The sequence below is a fragment of the Terrapene carolina genome, unplaced genomic scaffold (genome assembly GCF_002925995.2).
Source record: "Terrapene carolina triunguis isolate 2854851 unplaced genomic scaffold, T_m_triunguis-2.0 Scaffold262, whole genome shotgun sequence".
NCBI lineage: Eukaryota > Metazoa > Chordata > Testudines > Emydidae > Terrapene > Terrapene triunguis.
Genome location: NW_020664613.1, coordinates 5409490 through 5430970, shown reverse-complemented (window position 1 = coordinate 5430970; position 21481 = coordinate 5409490). Strand labels below are relative to the sequence as shown.

Genomic DNA, 21481 nt, shown 5'->3' with positions numbered 1-21481 from the left:
AACTACAGCCCGCAGGGATTAATTCATGGTGAATACTGAAGTGGATCTTATTTAAATCCAAATAGTCAGCCCAGCTATGTACCAAGAGTGCCTCTCCTTTTTAAAATGTGGGTACACTGCAACAGATGATGTTTTGTCCCTTCAGTTATTAAAAAGTCAGAACACTGTACATAATAGAGCTTGGCGGGGAGGAGGGTATTTCTTGTAATCCTCTGGAAATGTGCCAGCATCTCCAGTTCCTCCATTACTAAGTCATGGGAAAGTCTCAGTCAGAAAGGGACACTCTTTGACAGCTACTTCTTGAAGAGACTTCTTGAAAAGGAGAAGCTGGCGGACTGTATTTGAACTTTTACAGACACCATTCTCTCATCCTAATTGGTCAGTATTCCAGTTCAAAAGAAATTAAGCCCATCTATAAAAAGAAAGAGAAACTGGTGTGATGCTCTCCGGGGATACCCAGGGTTGTGAGGCACCTCACCACCAGCCCTAGCATAAAGGAGCCTTGGCTGTGCCTGCTGTGGATCAGCCCTTGAAAACACCAGCCTCTGGCAATACAAACACAACCTTCCAGGCCTTTGCAGGAGTCATTCTGGTTAACTTGTACAGACAAAGACATACACAAACCCCCAAGTCCTCTGACCATTCCCGGACAGCTCCTTGTCCACTGGACACTCACACCATTACCAGGCCTGCTGTTCCTTAAGGAACGGTACACACCAGCTGGTAAGATTCAACTCAGGACCATCTCTTTATATAACCCCACAGCACTTAGATATATTTATAGTGAATATAAGCATAAGTTTATTACTCGAAAAACAAAGATTCAAAGGATAGCGAGCAAGAATAATGGAAACAAAGTCTCACCCAAAATTCCCTCCAGTGTTTTCAACCAAGCCTGGTTGAAATCCCTTTTCATGAAGCAAACTCACTGTCCATTTACTTAGGTGAAGGATGACAGGGTGTCTTCTCTGTCCCCAAATGTACTAGAGCAAACCTTTGATGTGCATCTCAAGATAGGGTTCTTCCCCCAAACCCAGTTTACTTCTTGCTGTTACTTTTCTCACTTTGAAGTTTTTACATCCCTTCATTAGCATTTGGTTTGGACTGGTGAGAGAAGACCCATTGTGAACCATAGAGTACTTACTCCTGGGGGAATTCTGTGCCACTGTGCACACGCAGAATTCATGTTCCCCTGCAGATTTTTTTTCTCTCCACAGAAAATGCATTCTGCTGGAGAGGTGCTGCAGTTACGCCTTTCACCCTCCAAGGGCTGCTGTGGCACCAGAACAGAGAGCAGACAGCTAGGAGGAATGGCTGCATTCCTCACAGCACCCTGCCTGTGGGGCCAGGTTTGGAGATATGGGTGGGGAAGACAGAGCAGGGCACACAGGACTGCTGCGGGCGGGGGGTCACAGACTGGGGTTCAGAAGTGCTAGTGAGGGAGACAGACTAAGGCAGGAGCCAAATGGGAGTAGGGATGCAGAGACACATGGGGACTGAGGGTGGATGAGTGGGGGGCGAGGCAGGGCCACGTGGGGATGGGGGAAGAAGGAGTGCAGGGACACATGGGGACAGGAGCAGATGTGCCTGACTGAATGGGAGAGGCTATGGGTCAGCCGGGGTCTGCATAGGGGAGGCTCCCCAACTCCCTAACAATCCCTCCCAAAAAAACCTGTTCCATACTTCTCCCACCCACACCCAATAACACACCAGGTTCACTCCCAGGCTCCTTCTCAGCAATTATTTCCCTCTCCCTCAGCTACCTGTGACTCCCCCAAGCCTTTGCATTGCTTCAGAAGGGAGCAGGAAATACGTTTCTATTATTGTAGTTTAAATGAATTATTACTCAAAGTTCTGTATTAATAAGCCTAGTAAGGAATCTATTTGTAAAAAAAAAAAAATATTTCCTGAATCTTTTTTGTTGTCTTTATTGTTACAGACATACTTGCTAACAGGTATTTTGAAATAAATTACCAAACTAATTGAAAATGGTGTGATTATATTGTGTTATTTTGACAAATAAAATATGAAGAATTTTTAAATATTGTGCACTGAATTTTAAATGTTTTGACAGAGAATTCCCCCGGGAGCAAATACTAAATTTACATGTCAACAGCCAGATAGGTTTTTTGTCAGACAAGAAATGTTCATGTTTTTTATTTTGGTGGTGACCTGGCCCTAGACACAGACATTAAAAACATAATTTTAACTGTATATACATAACTAGGACCCTACCAAATTCACAGCCATGAAAAACGCGTTGCAGAATGTGAAATCCAGTCTCCCCTTGTGAAATCTGGTCTTTTGTGTGTGCTTTTATCCTATACTATACAAATGGGTGAGACCAGCATTTCTCAAATTGGGGGTCCTGACCAAAAAGGGAATTGTGTGTGTGTCACAAGGTTATTTTAGGGGGGTCATGGTATTGCCACCTGTGCTTCTATACTGCCTTCAGAGCTGGGTGGCCGGAGAGCAGCAACTGTTGGCCAAGCGCCCTGCTAGCAGCAGTACAGAAGTAAGGATGGCAATACCATACCGTGCCACCCTTACTTCTGCGCTGCCACTGCTCTCCAGCTGCCCAGCTCTGAAGGCAGCACTGCCACTCGCAACAGCGCAGAAGTAAGGGTAGCAGTACCGCCCACCCACCCACCCACCCACTAACCTTGCGACCACCCCACAACTCCTTTTTGGGTCAGGATCCCTACAACTACAACACCCTGAAATTTCAGATTTAAATAGCTGAAATTTACTATTTTTAAAATCCTGAGACTGTAAAATTAACCAGAATGGACCATGAATTTGGTAGGGCCCTATATATAACTCCTTAAACAACATCCATACATGCATGCATTTTACAGTGATATTGATGACCACTGTGAGACCAGCTTTTATTTGAGACTTTACAGGACACTGTTTGGTGAATTAGAATGTACCAGACCCAGAAGATCCCCTGCCCCTTGCCAGTTGGCACTAAGAGGTTCCTGGGTCACAGCTGGTCCTTTGGAAACTTATAACTACAGGACAGTAGCAGGCCCATAGTTCCAGGAATGGTATTTAACATTGCCTTGGTAGCCCCGATGAAACTTTCCATTGGGAGTCTTATATGGTCTCAAAAAAAAATCTACATGTGGCAAGAGGAAATTTGAAAGTTCAGTTACTGTAAGAAGCAGATTTGAGCGATATCATGGCTTCAAGGTACAATACCCAAGTGCTTCCCAGAGTACTTACACTAATAAGAGCGGAGGTTGTTTAGTTATTTTATAATCTACTGGAGACAGTTACTACTTTCTTTTTCATAAGACAAAGGAAAATGGTCATAAAATTAGCAATATTCAAAGGTGCTGGAACTAGGGGTGCAGTAGCACCCCCTGGCTTGAAGTGGTTTCCATTATATACAGGGTTTACAGTTTCGTTCAATGTCTCTCAGCACCCCCACTATAAATATTGTTCCAGCACTCCTGGTAGCATTGATGTGGGAGGGACTCTCCTTCAGTAGAGGAAACAGCTCCTCAATAATCAAAACATCTCCCCAGTAAGTTGGTAGCATCCATCTACTAGGGAGTTTCAAAACTTAAAGTGACCAATAGGATATTTGGGCAATAAGAATTATAGAGATACCATCTTGAAGAATACTCCTTAACTCTGTTCTACTACATGGAAATGCATCAAATACTTAGAGCCAGGTATTTCCCATAGTTTTGTAATAAAGAGGGGAGCAAACTATCTGTGACAAAGTGACACTTCTTGGCCTAGATCAATGTAGGGAGTAGTAGTTCAAGGGAACAGTTGTGATAAGAAGGCATTTGAATTTTTGATTAGATTAGTCTTTTACTTACCCTTTGTTTTGCCTGCTGCCTAACATACCTTTCCCGGTAGCGACATGTCATTACTTTCCTTGAGGCTGACCTCTTTGTTCTTCCTGCTTTTCCTTCCTTTAAGCTTGTGACATGCTTTTACCAACTTTTAAACTACTTTTTCCGCCTTCCTCACCAAAGTTCCTAATGTAGTCCTATTAAAATATTACTACTGAGAAAAGGCCTTTTAAAGTGACAGAGCAGCACAGATGTGTTGAATATAGTACTAACTATCAATATAGTAATTGTTTAAATTTCATGTGAAACTTCCCTTGCTAGGAAAATGGCTTAATAGTAGTTTGCTATAGTTATTTCTTATTTGTCCCCCATCGCACAGAAAGATATATAACTAACAGAGATTATTGGAAGGTACTGACAGTACTAGGGCACTAGCAATGAAAATGTTTTTGGTATTTTGTGTGCATGTGTAGATGTAGTGGGAAAAATAGATGTAAATGTAAGATGAAGACACTGTGGGTAACCTGAATCAAGGATTAATAACTGTTCTCTCCTGGTAAATTGTGGAGAAGCAAATTAAGAATTAATGAGCATTTTTACAATTGAGATATCTTAAGTAAATTACCTTTGAAAAATAAATACCCAAAGTCAACTTGATATGGTAACCACCCTGAACCTCCTTAACTCAATAGCATCTCAATTTGTAAGCATGCTCCCCCACCCCCCCATACTAGGAAAACTTTAGAAATGTTTAAAATTTACATGTAACAAACAACTGCAGTATGGGAGATATCATACCCTTCTTGGTTTTAGTTCCCATGAAGCATTTGCACTGTTTCCCACTCCATCAGACCCCATCATATTCTCATGTCTTCTCTGCATGCTATTTATCTTCACATGCTGTTAAGCTGCACACCTGCATTGGCTTTGTCATCAAACCCCACCAATGCAGCTCTCAAACTTCTACTTACATTACATATATTGACATTTTGATAGAAATGAAATAGATGCTTCTTTATACCAGGAATTGAATAAAACTATCTATTTGTATGCAAAATCTTTCACAGATAGGGCCCTACCAAATTCACGGACATGAAAAACACGGCGCAGACCGTGAAATCTGGTCTTTTGTGTGCTTTTACCCTATATTATACAGATTTCATGAGGGAGACCCACGTTTCTCGAATTGGGGGTCCTGACCCAAAAGGGAGTTGCAGGAGACGTCACAAGGTTATTTTAGGGGGGGTCACAGTATTGCCACGCTTACTTCTGAGCTGCTTTCAGAGCTGGGCGGCCAGAGAGCGGCAGCTGTTGGCCGGGCGCCCAGCTTTGAAGGCAGCACACCAGCAGCAGCAACGCAGAAGTAAGGGTGGTAATACCATACCATGCCATGCCACCCTTACTTCTGTGCTGCTGGCTGCAGAGCTGGGTGGCCAGACAGTAGTGGCTGCTTACTGAGGGCCCAGCTCTGAAGGTAGCAACGCAGAAGTAAGGGTGGCAATACCATACCATGCCATATTACTTCTGTGCTGCTACTGGTGGAGGCGCTGCCTTCAGCGCTGCTGTCTAGCTGCTCAGCTCTGAAGGCAGCGCCACCACCAGCAGCAGTGCAGAAGTAAGGGTAGCAGTACCGCACCCCCCTTACAATAACCTTGCAACCCCCCTCTCCACAACTCCTTTTTGGGTCAGGACCCCTAAAATTACAAAATCCTGAAATCTCAGATTTAAATAGCTGAAATCATGAAATTTACAATTTTTAAAATCCTTTGACCATGAAATTGACCAAAATGGACCATGAATTTGGTATGGCCCTATTCATAGGAGCTGATTTTCCAAACTGGTGCATACAGGCAGATTCCATGCACCCTTGTGGAGCCCTATTGTCTTAAAGGGACTCTGCAATGGGCTCTGGCCTGCCTACACAGAGCAGCTTGCAGGATGAGGGTCATGTTTTGTAGTGCCTCAGAAAGCACTTTAAAGTGAGTCACTCATAAGCTACAGTGAATAGAAAAGGTTTATTTTTATGTACATAATTTATGTAGTGCCTGTCACTGAAAATGCACCTTGCTGCTGTACAAGAATATAAATGAAGTGTCTAATAATCTGTCCTTCCTCCTTGAGACACTTTACTTCCTCATCAGGAAGATATTAGCAGGGAGCTCTGACCCGTTCCCTCTTCCTCATACCCAAACTCTATTCCTCCTCTTTTACTAGCGCACCACGACCCCCTTCTGACAACAAACTTCATTGCACCACGACCCCCTTCTGACAACAAAAATTACTTCATGTCCCCAGGAGGGGGGGGAACCAAAGCCCGAGCCCCTCCCATGCACCCAAGGGCTTCAGGCCCAGATGAGGGGGGCCTGTAATCTGAGCCCCGCCACCCAGGCTTCAGCTTTGGCCCAGGGTGGTGGGGCTCGGGTTTCAGCCCCCGGTCCCAGCAAGTCTAACACCAGCCCCGTTAAAATATGGTCGAGACCCACTTTGGAGTTCTGACCCACAGTTTGAGAACCACTGTACTAGAGGTATATAAAACTAGTCAGGGATGACCCACGCCTGCTGACGGTGGGAGGGGGACAGTGAGGGCAGCCAGCTTCAGCAGTGTTACTTAGCATGCTCAGTCCGTGTAACCGTACTCAGTACAAGCCAAGAAGCAAAAGGCCATGTGACCCTGCATGCCCCTCATACATTGCCTCTGAAACTAGCATTAGAAAATTGGTGGAGCCAAATGGCAAGAGGAGGGACTAGATCAGGGGTCGGCAACCTTCGGCACACCAGGATAATCCACTGGCGGGCCATGAGACATTTTGTTTACATTGACCGTCTGCAGGCACGGCCCCTCGCAGCTCCCAGTGGCTCAGTTCCCGCAGCTCCCGGCCAATGGAAGTTGCGAGAACGGTGAACCGCGGCCACTGCGAGCTGCGGGGGGGCCGTGCCTGTGGGTCAACGTAAACAGAATGTCTCATGGCCCGCCAGCGGGTTACCCTGATGGGCCGTGTGCCGAAGTTTGCCAACCCCTGGACTAGATGATCTAATGCACACATCTCAGACAGTGGTGCTATGATTTATAACATACACCATGGTATTGGAACATAATATCACAGCATTGCGTCAAAGAAGATGATCCTACTGGGAGAAATTCTAAAGCTGTACACCAAAGTGCAGAGTGTATCTGAAATTTGTACTCTAAAACTCCAAGTGTTTAAAAATCGTCATACAACACCCACCCACCCCAGAATCATGAGATTTTTAACAATAATAAATGTGTGATTCTTATTATTTTCCTTCTGGTTCGGAACGTTTAGGGTTCATGTTTTCAAGCTTTTCTCTGCAATCCTGGGGGTTGGGAACTTAGATCTTTTAAAAATGAAAGCTGAGGTTCTCACCTGATCCCAGGACTCCAGGAGCTGGAGCTGTAAGAAAAGCATCAAATGTTGTGTGACTCACAATAACATTGTTAAGGCTCCGGTGCAACTGTTAACAATGAACACTAGCAGGTGGCAGAGTAAAGTCACCCAATCCCCAGGCATTTCTGGACAAGGTAAGTCACTGAGGATAAACATTAGGCTTAGAGGCATCCTCTGCCCTCAGGTATCAGAGTGGTAGCAGCCAGACAGGGCCATGGGGGGCATAGGGTTTTCTTAGTTACTAGTCACCATTCCCCTGTTGCAATTAAGTCACACATTAAAATAAAGGCCTTTGCAGTGTGCCCAGAGCAAAGATGGCTACCAAGCTACAGCCCTGGCCTCTATGCCCGGCTTCAGCCCTAAATCAAGATGGCCCCCAGCCACCTGCCCGTAATCAAGATGGCCGTCCAACAGTCAAGAAACGGAGCCACTGCCCTAAACAAAAATGGCCGCTCAGCTTCGGCGTTCTGACTTGGTCATAGTCCCTTAACAAAAATGGCCTCCTGGAACGATTCGTAGTGGGACGAGGCGGTAGAACTACGACTCCCATGGCCCAATGCGTGCCGCCTGGGTGCAGAGCGGGCCGCCTGGCGGCGATGGAAGCGTGGCGCTGTGTCAGGAGGGGCTGCAGCCGGTGCGGCTGCAGGGAAAGAGGCCGGTCAGTGCGGAAGGCGGCCGGAGGCCGGGCCCTGGGTGTGGGGGAAGGAGCTGGTGGTGCTCTAGGATGACCCCCAGTGGGGGAGCGATGTAGGGACCAGAGGAGCTCCCTGGAGCGGCTAGTGAGGCGCCCTGCCTGGAGGTAAACACGGACCGGCGGGGGGGGCCTAGGCCTGAGGGGCAGGGGCGCTAAGGTGGCGGGCTAGTGTTGGGGGCGGGCTGGCCCGGACGGAAGGGCAGGAGAGGCGGGCCCAGTGGAGTGGGGAGCAATGGGAGAGGGGGCGCGCTGTCCCCGTGGTAGGGGCACGCAGTGATTCTTTCCCACATGGTCCACGTTTGAGGAACTGCCATTAACAATCTCTGGTTTGAGTATCTAAAAAATGCTTTAGTTTGTGTTGTATGCACTTTGCAACTCTGTCAATAATTCGTTCTACTTCAAAATAAATTGAGTGAGAAATAAAGATTAAAACTGTGGGGTGCTGTTCCATATAAGTACCTAATGGCATCACACACAGCAACACCTAGTTATTTTGGAGAAATAAATATTTATCTCAATAAAGTAGAGCTGCAGACTTTGAATGAGAGCAGCAAATCATAGGCAGATAACTTATTTATTTAAATCAGTTGAATTTTTGGTTGAACTGTATTTAAAATATATAGAGAGAAAGATAAATATATTTAAGAAAGGTAATCTAAATGTTAAAATCATGAGTTCAGCAGAATAATTTTATTTCACTACACATGCATCTCATCTCAAACCTCTCACTACTTGTGATAAACAGTTGAGTGAAATTATTTAATAGTGGGACCCAGCAAAATATTTTAGTTGTCTTAACCAACACAGAGCTGAAGTTTTTAATGTATTTTTTCAGTGACACAGCCTGTTATGAAAGTATCATTACATTAGTGAGACAATATGATTTCAAGTCAATGGTGTCTCTGCAATTTCATGAGCAACAACTTGACAGTAACTTTAACTGACCTAACTTTAATTATGCGTATCTAATGCCATACCAAAAACTGGAAGACCGCTCATAAATGCAAGCAAATGCTTAAAACTAAACTGCAGTGGGAAATTTGAAAGTGAATGAAGATCATGTTTATATGCTAAATGCCCCACTAACTAGAATTTGGATTGGAGGCATTCAGGTCATAAAATTGAATCAAGCACAGTTTTGCACTTCTCTTTGCAATTCACCTGTGGTTTCCCAAACAGGAAAACATTTCATTAAAAAATGTATGGCTGTAAGAGGCTTTAAATTTGAACTATGAACAAAAACTAATCTGAGTGATTATAAAACAAGCGTTCTAAGAACTCATCACAAAGTGGTGTGAACATCACTTATATCCTAACTGCAGCAGAGCACTTTTATATTAGTTTCTCTGTGTAAATGACCAGGAGGGCTTCTAATAAAAAGTTGCTGCTAGAGGAGGAGAAATTGGATCAATTGAGGCCCACAAGTATGCTTATCCAGACAAAGTGGAAGCCAGGAGGCTTTTGTGTCTAGCCCTGCTTTTGACAGTTACTAGCCTTAGTACTTTTTACTTGTAAATCCTATTTATTTAATTATGAAATAAATAAATATCCCTGTGTCCATTTTACAGGTGGAGAAACTGAGGTTTAGAAAAACTATGACTTGTGTTGTGGCACTGTGGCTTAGTTTATTAGGCCTGGACTGGAAACAAGGAAATCTGGGTTCTAATTCTGATTCAGACATTGATTTTATAAGAGGATAATCTCTTTGATACTCAATTTCTCCATCTGGAAAACTGAGACAATGCTATTTAACTGTTTCATTAGAAACTTTTTTTAAGCAGTCATGGGCTAAGAGGGAAGGTCCTCTCGTGGTCAATAACTGGTTACAAGACAGAGAACAAAGGATAGGAATAAATGGTCAGTTTTCTGAATGGAGAGGTAAATAGTGGTGCCCCCTAAGGATCAGTACTGAGACCAGTGCTGTTCTACATGTTCATAAATGATCTGGAAAAAGGCATAAACAATGAGGTGGCAAAATTTACAGATGATATGAAATTAATTACTCAAGATAGTTATGTCCAAAGTAGGGCTGTCAAACGATTAAAAAGATTAACTTCTAGGCTCTAAACTTTTACATTGTTTTATTTTTTTGAACGCAGGTTTTTTTGTACATAATTCTACATTTGTAATTTCAACTTTCATGATAGAGTGCACTACAGTACTTATATGAGGTGAATTGAAAAATACTATTTCTTTTATCATTTTCACAGTGCAAATATTTGTAATAAAAATAATATAAAGTGAGCACTGTACGCTTTGTATTGTGTTGCAATAGAAATCAATATATTTTAAAATGTAGAAAAACATCCAAAATAGTTAATTTCAGTTGGTATTCTATTGTTTAACAGTGAAATTAATCACGATTAATTTTTTTGAGTTAATCCCATGAGATAACTGTGATTAATCGACAGCCCTAGTCCAAAGCATACTGTGAAGATTTACAGAGGGATCTCACAAAAATGTGAGACTGGGCAACAAAATGGCAGATGAAATTCAATGTTGATAAATGCAAAGTAGCACATCAAAAAACATCATCTGAACTATACATACAAAATGATGGGGTCTAAATTAGCTGTTACCACTCAAGACAGAGATCTTGGAGTCATTGTGGATAGTTCTCTGAAAACACCTGATATGGCTGTTCTTATGTTCTTAAAGTGCTATAAGTGTGAAGGGTTATACAAATCAGTAGCAGAGGTGGGGCTAGAACTGCAGCAGCAGTCGCCAAAAAAGCTAATAATATTAGGAACAATTAGGAAAGGGATACATAATAGGATAGAAAGTATCATAATGCCACTATATAAATCCATGGTACGCCCGCCCACATCTTGAACACTGTGTGTAGTTCTAGTGATCGCATCTCAAAAAAGATGATCAGAATTGTAAAAGGTGCAGCAAAGGACACCAAAATTATTAAGGGTATGGAACAGCTTTCATATGAGGAGAGATTAAAAAGTTTAGGACTTTTCATCTTGGAAAAGAGGCAACTAAGAAGGGATATATGATGGTCTATAAAATCATGACTACTGTAGAGAAAGTGATTAAGGAAGTGACATTTTCTCCTTCATGTAACACAAAAACCCGGGGTCACCCCATTAAATTATTAGGCAGCAGGTTTAAAACAAACAAAAGGAAGCACTTCTTTACAAACACAATCATCCTGTATTGCCAGGGGATGTTGTAAAGGCCAAAACTATAATGGGGTTCAAAAAAGAATTAGACAAGTGCTTGGAGGATAGGTTCATCAATGGCTATTAGCCAAAATGGTCAGGGATGCAACCCCATGCTCTGTGTCCCTAGCCTCTGATTACCAGAAGCTGGGAAGGGTGTCAGGGGATGGATCACTTGATGCTTGCCTGTTCTGGCCTTTCCCTCTGAAGTACCTGCTATTGGCCACTGTTGGAAGACAGGATACCAGCCTAGATGAACTATTAGTCTGATCCGATATGGCTGTTCTTATGTTCTTAAAGTGCTATAAGTGTGAAGGGTTATACAAATCAGTAGCAGAGGTGGGGCTAGAACTTAGAACTGTCTAGCTCCTAGCCTTGTGCTTAACTCAGTAGACATGTGGCTTTTTGTAAGCCTCTAGCACATTTTAAAAAAATCACAAGTGTGGCTTATTGAGGGTAAATGGATCTCTGATTCTTTACAAATTCCCTCTATAATGAAAAAAAATCATGCAAAATGTCCTCAAAAAATCTTGAAACTTTGTAAAATTGCTCCAGTTATGCTGTTTTGTACAGACAAAAATAGGTAAATTGTCAGAAGATGTTTTTTCTGATCATTCTTTACCCAGCTGTAGTTGATTTCAGTTTTTTGTTTTGTTTTAAGACACCTGTCCACATATCTTGGTACAGTAAGGTAATTGAGTATAAAAGGCAGTTTAAAAATAAGTGAATTATCTGTCTAAGATAATTTAAACTGAGAATAATAATAAACCCATTCCACTAGCCTGCAGTCTTGAACTTTTACCAAGAGAACCTTTAATGGGGAAAAAAATTAAATATTTTCAAGCTTTTTTATGTATTAAAAAAGGACACAGGCTCAGTCTCTCTCTTCTCTTCCCTGCCCCCCCACCTTCACCCCATCCTTTATTATTTTTATTGTCATTTATTAGCATGTCACCTCCTTAGGCTCAAAATTTAGTTTTAAAGAGCAACAGACTATTTAGAAAAATTAAACCTCTTTGTGGTGGTAAAGAGCCAAATATGCTATATAGAGGAAACCCACTTCTGAATACGTTCAGTGACAGCTTTTCTTTTCTACAGGAAACCTCTACACTGAAGTGTGTGGTATAAGAACCTGTATAGGATAGATGATGTCCCAGCATACTAAAATACTGTACCTACCTTCTGAGCTTTCTCATTAGTATTCCGCATACAGGAACTGAATGAAAAACCATAATCAAATCTGAAAAAAGTTATAGCATGGCTTGTTAGTCTATTTTTCTTTTAAATAGGCCAACTGTTTAAATTGTAACTGAAGGAAGAAGTGACAGGTTTATAAAAAGTGATTGGATCTGATAATCAGATTCTTATTCTGTGCATCCAAGCTTCTGAGTGAGTTCTAAATGGAAAATGTTATTTCCCACTATCTTTATATAAATCAGTATATGGGGAAGAAATATCCTATAAGAAATCACCATCAGCAACTTAGGAAAAATTGTACCTGCGGACAGTAGTCTGCATCTCTTGTTCTGTAAGCAGACTTAGTTGAATAAAGAGCAGTATGCTTTTAAGTAATATATTCTTCTGTTGTAGACACCCCATGCTGCCCCGTCACATGCAGAGGCTGGGCAGAGATTGGGTTGCCCACTGGGATAGCCCTCAAAGATTCTGCTGGAACAGTCGTATCTCCAATTCTATAAGGTGGGCTGATCACTATTCTTGGGCTCCGTATCTCAGCACTGCTGATTTTACAGTGAATTGGGGACCGCCTCACTTTTTTGGGCCTTGGAGACCGCCTCACTTTTTTGGGCCTTGGAGACCGCCTCACTTTTTTGGGCCTTGGAGACCGCCTCAGTACTGGAACTGGCAACCCGATAACTTCACACACAACTCTTCTTTTCATCTCTCAAATCCTAATATGAAATCCGAAGGAGATGAACCTTCTTCAAAAAGGAGAAGACACAGTGGTCAGAATGATGTTTGCAGTCCTAATGAAGAAATTAGCAGCTCTAATCAGAATGAAGCACTCTGTCTTTCTACTCCACCAAAAAATGAAAAAGAAAATACTGCAAACACAAGAGGTAAAAATGGTGTTTGCTGTTTCTGTAGTGTTTTCTTTATATATTTAACAGGCTTTAAGTACCATTTTGTAGCGCCCTCTGTATTCCACCTCTTTGCTGGCAACTATACCAGGAGGATGTTGGTTTTTAAAAGGTATTACAAATGTCAACTACTGTAATGTATAGCTTTAAACTGTTTTGATTTTGTGCTCTCAAAAACTCTAATCTGGCAGACAGAGCTGAGCTCATGCTGTTTGAGATAGTCAGGGTGGCTCTTATTATTTGAAGTGGCACCACCAAGTGGTCATATTTGGTTTTGCCATTTATTTTTTGATAAATTATAATTTCAGCAGGCCTTGCTGCCGTTTTCTTTACCTATCTGAACATGAATCAAGTGCACCTATGCAGATAGTGCAGTAAGATATGCACAATTTCTCAACTCAAAACAATGTGGTCTATTCAATTCAAATCTTATCAGGTCTAAGTGAGAATCACTGCATCGGCAATAGAATTATTTATGAACAGGGAGCCAGAATGCTTAATTATTTAAAGTAAACATGCTTGATGCTAAGAGCACAGTGAGGTCTTCTGCAGCAACTATTGTCTCTCAATACTTTGACTTTAACATACGCCTCCTAAATTGTCCCCAACTGTTTGCTTAAGAACTTTTTTTTTACATAATCTGATTTTGGGACTTGTTTGACATTGTGAATGGCTTTTTTTTTTTTTTAAGGGGTAAAGGGAGGCAAAAGAAAAATCATCTCATTTATCTAATATACCCTAGCCCAGTTTAGTGTCTGTATTCTGACCCAGCAGCAGGAACTTCTAAGTTTTGTTGCTGCTTCTGATGCCTTGAATTTTCTTTATACCTCCCTCCACCCAAAGAGGCACGTCTGTTCTCTTCTCTAATGGACTCCTTTCGGATACCAGCATCTGGTGCTACCAGGAGAAATTGGTGGTAGCTATAAATGCCAAGAGGCTTCAATCAGACTTTATAGGCTGCATTGTGCTTGGTAGTATACATATTTAATTTAATAAAGCAAAATAAACAATTATGCTGTATATAAAATATGTTCAGTGACACACCCCACCCGCCCAGTTCTCAGCAAGAAATTTTGGTATGGGGTCGAGACTTTTTTGGAGACGAAAAATATCAGGCCTGTCTGGAAAATGTAGTCCTTGTCCAAATAACTTAGTCTAGAGCCCCCGTCCTGCAAGCTGCCCAACACAAGCAGGTCCTTGTGCCTGTTTGGAGCGTCATTGACTTCAGTAGGGTTATTCATGAATGTAAGAGTGCCTACATAAAGCATCTTGCAGAATTAAGTCGTATACAGGCAGTCCTCGGACTTAACGACTCAATTGCTTCCTGAAAATTGCGTCGTAAGTCGGAACTCAGAACCACAATCTACTCCATTGCAGGACCGAGTGTTGTAAAGTCGAAACCTGTGGTCATAAGTCGAATCAGGATGTCAATTCAGAAACGTCATAAGTGCTGTTCATCGTAGGTCAAATGTCGTAAAGTCGAGGACTGCCTGGAAAGGCAAGTGACTTGCAATGGCTCTGGGGAAGAGGGATAAAATTACTAATACAAAACAAGCAAATGTATGTTACATTTTAGATATGTATCAGCTATCTGGAACTGACCCTTCACCTAGACATCTTAAGTTAGCTGACTTCTTGCAGGAGTCTCAGCAATGGGATTTGAAGGAGAGGATAGTGGTCTCACAGATCAGCTCAAGGAGGACATTCTGTGCACAAGAATGACATCAGATAAGCAGACATGGGAGTGTCATCTGGGCCATCAGTGGTAGAGCACAGGGCATAGGAAAAGAAGTGATAAGTAATGAGCATCTGATTAGGGAGGAACACAGTTGTGAAGGCCCTTAAATGTGAGGATCAGAGATTAAACTTAATAGGGTGGAAAAAGGAGTCGGCGAAGGGATTCAGAAAGTGGAATGACAGGCAAAAAGAGTGATCAATGGGCAGTGCCCCTCCTTTAGTACCTTACCATGTGCAACTTCTCCCCACTCCTCTGCGGATGTGGAGTCCCAGTGATGGAATGTATTCTCTCTGGAAAGTCCTTCAGATTGCTGAGAAGATTCTGGGTGATACCTCCTTATACTGTCTTTCAGTTTGGAAGTGGCAGTTGTGTGTGTGTGTGTGTGTGGAAAAACGTCAAGAATTCAATTAATGTCTACTTTGGCAGGGAGGTAATTTTGTCACTGTGCTTAATCACAGAAGACCACTTTAGGATTTAGAATGGAATAGCCCAAATACAGTTAAATAGCAGAGATGGGACAGCCACTGGCATAAATATTTAATTGGTGCATAGTTCAGGTATCTGTCTTCCAGCTTCCTTTCAAGGGAGTAAGTGGCATAATTGTCATCTTTGGCCTCAGGCTATGTATAAACTTACATGGAAATAGTCAAAATATACTTGTATCTCAAGTAGTTGAACTGAATAGTTTTCATTAAAAATGGTCAATGCTTCCCAGGGGTATACTCATCCCTGCAGGATTCCCTTAGGCCTGATCTACACTAAAAAGCTAGGTCGAAGGAAGCCACCTTAAGTCAACCTGTTAATGTATGTCTAAACTACCGGGTCCTTTACCCTGACCTAAGTCGCCTCTAGTGTCGACTTCTGTAATCCACCTATGCGAGAGGCGTAGCGCTTAATTCACGAGGTAGTGCAGACGCAGCATTGTGTAATTCGACTTAATTGGCCTCCAGGTGGTGTCCCACAATGCTCATCTGTGACCGCTGTGGAGATCATTCTCAACTCTGCTGCACTGCAGCCAGGTACACAGTAAACAGCCCCTCCCCGGCTAAAGCTCTGGGAATTTTTGATTTCCCATTTCCTGTTTGATCAGCATTGGGAGCCTGCCAGCGTGAGCACAGCTGATCATGGAGACTACACGCCCCAAACGCGCTCCAGCCTGGTCTGCACAGGAGGTGGTGGATCTCATCGCTGTGTGGGGAGAAGAGTCTGTGCAGGCAGAGCTCCGATCCAGCAGAAGAAATGCTGACATCTATGCAAAGATCGCTTGTGGAATGGGGGAGAAGGGCTACACGAGGGACACACAGCACTGCCACGTGAAAATAAAAAAACTTCGCCAAGCATACCAGAAGGCAAGGGAGGTGAACAGTCATTCTGGTGCTGAACCCCACATATGCGGGCTCTACAACGAGCTGCATGCGATTCTCAGGGGTGACCCTACCAGCATCCTCACAAGTAAGTGGACACCTCACAGATGTGAGTCTAGGGACAACAAGGAGAACGATATGGTGGATGAGGAAGAGGAGGAGGAGAATGGGAAACAGGCAAGCGGTGGATCCATTCTCCCCGAGAACCAGGAAAGATTTTTAACCCTGGAGCCCTGTGGGTCGTAGGGCATCACGGTGGCTGACCGTGATGCCAGGAAAGGCACCTCTGGTGAGTATACAGTTACAATCAAAGTCCAGTTAAACTTTAGTGGGCACACACATTCGGTGGTATTGCATGTTTACTGTGAAGAAAAAGCGAGGTGCTGTGGTTCTCTGCTTACAAGAGGCCACTCCAGCTACGCAGAGGGTGGCCCCCGGAAAAGACTGTTTAGGTGGACTGGAATAGCCTGGGAATCCTCCATGGATATCTCTAGGAAACTTTCATGGAGGTACTCTGCAATCCTTTGCAGAAGGTTTCTGGGCAGGGCAGTCTTATTTCTTCCACCATGGAAGGACACTTTCCCATGCAACTCCTGAATTAATTCTGCTGGCATCATTGTGGTACACAGCATAGCAGCATAAGGACCAGGTCTATACCCAGATGCTTGCAGCATCTCCTTCCTTTCCGCCTCTGTTACCCTCAGGAGACTATCACATCGGGTTGCCTAGGGAAAACGGGAGGGAAGTTCTCATTAAAAGTGCTCTTATAAGGGAAAAAAAGGGCATATAGACACCACCACCACACACATTCCAGATCGCCAAACCACCCAGCCGCTAATGTGCCTTTACTGTGCTCGGCATGGGTCAGCAAGCAGTTTAAAGTGGCTGATAAGAGATTGGGACTCCACATGAGCGATTCCGCAATTTGGGAGTGAAAACGTTCCTCCCCCCTGTTCGTAAACAGCTTCTCATGGTGCTATGGGGAAGGGCCATTGTTCGACTAGCTACCTCTGCTCCCGACATGAGCCTGCCATAAACTTTATTAAAAGTGCATTCACCACCCAGGGGGGGCCTACTCACCATGGCTGGAGCAGCAAAACGGCACAGTGAATGGTTATGGATTGTGATTATGTTATGGCTTGCATCTAGTGTAATAAGGGTTTTTTTATGAAAACGACCTTGTTATGGAAGCATTTTATTCATGTACAATGGCTCCTTTATTTTTTCCCATAAAAATAGGGAAAAAATAAAGGAGCTGGAAATGTGTCCTTTGGCGTGTCATCAACACCTGAAAGCAGACTTTCGCTTATTAGAAGGAGGAGAAAGAGAACGCAGGAGGACATGTTCACCGAGATAGTGAACGCCTCCGGGACAGCTGAAACAGAGCGGAGAGCGTGGAGGATTTCACTGTCCAAAAACTTAGACATGGACAATGGAGAGCAGGAAAGCTTCCAGTGAGCAAGAGCGTGCAGAACAGGATGAGATGCTTCGGATTATGAGGGACCAAGCAGACATGTTGAGGTATCTGGTTGAACTGCAGGAACAGAAGCAGAAGGGTAGAGTCCCTCTGCAGACCCTGGTGGACAGCCAGCCATCATCGCCTGGTGCAGAATCACCCTCCCCCAAGTGTTCCATGAGGCGTGGGCAAAAAGTCCATTATCCCTTTCACTTACCTCGGGGAGGGTACAAGGAACAGAAGGCGCCCATTCACAGATCTTTGATGGTCTGGAATGCGGTGTTATGTTACACAGCTGAAAATGTTTTTCCAGTTCCAACTTTACAACCCCTTTTCCCCAAGGTTACATTTTTTTTCTGTTCTCCCTCTTTACTTATGTTTGTTAAATAAAGTAAATGGATTTGAGAAATAAATGTTCTTTATTGAGTAGAAGCAGTGGGCTTGGGTGGGGGGTTGGCTTTACAGGGACAGTGATACAAGCCAGGTGAAGGTTTGGGAAAGCACAATGCGGACAAGCAGCTCACATTACTGTGACTCATTATTGAAACGGCTTTTCAAAGCCTTGCAGATACACAGCGCCCCTTGCTGTGCTCTTCTTATTGCTCTGGTGTCTGGCTGCTCAAAAATGCCTGCCATGTGATCTGTCTCAACTGCCCACCCCTGCGGAAAACTTTCCCCCTTTTTTCCCCCACAGATGATATGGAGCACACAGCAGGCAGCTATAACCATGGGGATGTTCTCTTTGCTAAGATCCAGCCTTGTTAGTAAACGTCTCCATCGCCCTTTCAAATGACCAAAGGCACATTCAACCACCATTCTGCAGTTGCTGAGCTTATATTGAACCGTTCCTTACTGCTGTCCAAATGGCCAGTGTATGGCTTCATGAGCCATGAGGGGCAAGGGGTAGGCTGGGTCCCCCAGGATATGTGTAGGCATCTCAACATCATCAATGTTCATTTTGTGGTCTGGAAAGAAAGTCCCTGATTGCAGCTTTTTGAACAGACCCGAGTTCCTAAAGATGCACATGTCATGAACCTTTCCTGACTATCCTACGTTGATGACGGTGAAACGCCCCCCTTGTGATCCACTAGTGCTTGCAACACCATTGAAAAGTATCCCTTTCAGTGTATGTACTCTTTAGAAAGGTGGTCTGGAACCAAGATGGGGATGTGCATGCCATCTATCGCCCCACCGCAGTTAGTGGATGGTTTTGCAGTGATGGGGTTCCCTGTATCCTGCACATTTTCCAGACTCACTACCCTTCATAGCATAAGTCAATTAATGGCCCTGCACACTTGGAGCACAGCAGCTCCCACGGTTGATTTACTTACTCCAAATTGATTCCTCACTGACCGGTAACTGTCTAGCATTGCAGGCTTCCAAACAGCGATTGCCACTCGCTTCTCTACTGTCAGAGTAGCTCTCATTTTTGTGTTGCTGAACTGCAGGCAGGGGAAAGGTCTGCACAAAGTTCCTGGAAGGTGGCCTTCTGCATTCGAAAGTTCTGCAGCCACTGCTCATACCTGCAAAACGGTGCGGTCCCACCAGTCAGTGCTTGTTTCATGGGACCAGAAACGGTGCTCAGAGTGCAGCTGCTCTATGACTACCAGTAGCAATTGTGAATTGTTTTTCAATGGCTTGCAGCAGGGCTGCCTGCAGTACATCGCTATGTTCTACGCAGCGGACCCTACTTCGGCTCTGGAAATAATGCAGGAGAAGGCGCGAGGTGTTTGAGACGCTCACAGCAAGAGTGCACAACTGAGCGGGCTCCATGCTTCTGGAGTTATGGCGTACACGTGGCGGTTTTAAGGGTGAAAACCACTGGGTTGTTTGCCATTGAGCACAGTGCATTATGGGATGCCGAAGCAATGTTCCTATTCTCCCCTGCGACAATGTTTTGGTCCCATGAGACATTGCACAAACTTTCCAAAACACACTGTGGCAAGTCGCACTTTGGGATAGCTAGCCACGATGCACTGCTTTGTGCATCGACACAGGCACTGCTAGTGAGGACGCACTCCATCGAGACAATGAGCATGGTGTGGCCACGCACAATTGATTTAATTAATTCGGAGGCTCGAGGTCGAATTAGATAAAGTCGACTTAATTTTGTAGTCTAGACAAGCCCTTAAATAAGAGTATCAGTTTTGCTACCTGCTTCCAGATCCTCTACCATTCTTGATACCGTATAGGAGATAATGCAAAGAGGCAAGATGGCATTTTCAGTGGTTCTTGTGGCTCCAAATTTAGAACCATATGGAAGCTTTTGAGTCTCTCTAATCCCCAAACTTTACAAGAGAGTTATAAACACTATGAGTAGCATATCTGTGGAAACTGGCCATAATGAGCTTCATAGGATATATCAGGTTACTCCAACTTCAGAGAAGTCTGAAATGTGGGGCATACAGTGGCTACAAATTATGCAGTTTATATGAGCAGTTTATTATTTCCATCTCAAATGAAAGGTCTGAAATATTTCTAATCATGAGATACAAATTTGCCTATAATTTGTTTAAGCAAAGGGAGCTCTCGAGGAATAATAATTCCTTAAGTACAATATGTCGCATATGAAACAAGTTGTAAGATCAACATATGGTAATGCAAATGTATTACATGATCATTCATTTTGGTATTTAATGTTTTAACAGGCCTGATCAAAAGACATTGGGAGTATTTCTGTCACCATAGTAAAACAATGAAGATTCTTGAAGATAAGCAAATTGACCAAAACAATACAGAAGACAAAGGAAAGTTTGATTTTACTGTGATGTCCTACAATATCCTTTCACAGAATTTGTTAGAAGATAACTTCCACCTGTATAAACACTGCAGACAGCCAGTGTTAATGTGGGGTTATAGATTTCCCAACATTCTACGGGAAATCAAACAACTGGATGCAGATGTAAGTGGAAAACTAACACAGGTTTTATTGAGAACAATATATTCAACGTGTAGCAAGAGTAGTTTTGGATTGTGTGTGATCTAGTAGATAAGCTGTCTAATGGATTCAGCTGTCCTTTAAGTTATCAAGTCATGCTTATTAGTACTGCTGGTTCATGTTTACCAAAGTAGTGTTTTCTGAGTGATCTAAGCCTGAGGCAGTAGCCACTGGTAGTGTTACTGTAATCCTCACTACTATATTTACACATGCACTTCTGAAACTGTCCTTCATGCTTCTACGGTCAAACATAGTCTCTCATTATCCCATCATTCCTGCACTTTCATGACTTCATTTCCTGATTCTCTTCCTACACTTTAGGTGTCTTATTCAGTGGGTCATCATCCTCCTTCCCTCCCTTTCAGTGGGAGGTCCTCTCTAGGGCTCTGCCTTTGGCAATCTCCTCTTCTCCCTCAGTATCTTATCTTTGGTTGACTACCATCTTTATACTGATGACCTGCAGATCTGCCTCTCCACTCTAGACCTCACCCCTCCATTTAAGCTTGTCTTTTGTGATGTCTCATCATGGATGTTTAGCTGTCTACTAAAAATTAACATGGGCAAAACAGAATTCATTATTTTCTCTTGAAACTAGCTTCTCTCCTGCCTCTCTATTGGAGTGGACAGCGGTCTATCACTCAGGCCTGTAACTTTTACTTCATCTTTGGCTCAGCCCTCTCTTCAAACCAACACATCCAGGCCATGTCCAAATCTTCCCACTTTTTTTCTTGCACAACTCCTCTAAGATCCAGTCTTTCCTCTCTGTCCATACTACCAAAATTCTTATCCAAGTCCTGATTGCT

General features: G+C 43.3%; 1 protein-coding gene across 3 annotated transcripts in view; it reads left to right on the top strand.

Moving 5' to 3' along the window:
* The first annotated feature begins 7851 nt into the window (after nt 1–7851).
* ANGEL2 (angel homolog 2) overlaps nt 7852–21481 on the top strand; it is a 31585-nt gene continuing 17955 nt past the window's right edge. The window contains exons 1-3 of one of the 3 annotated variants that reach the window (XM_024196293.2): nt 7852–7877; nt 12674–13161; nt 20389–20642. In XM_024196293.2, the coding sequence (XP_024052061.2) occupies nt 12681–13161; nt 20389–20642 (735 nt within the window). In that variant the 5' untranslated portion in view covers nt 7852–7877; nt 12674–12680. Of the gene's footprint in view, nt 8019–12673; nt 13162–20388; nt 20643–21481 lie in introns of all 3 variants that reach the window. The other 2 variants (XM_024196292.2, XM_024196294.2) reach the window with 2 other exon arrangements.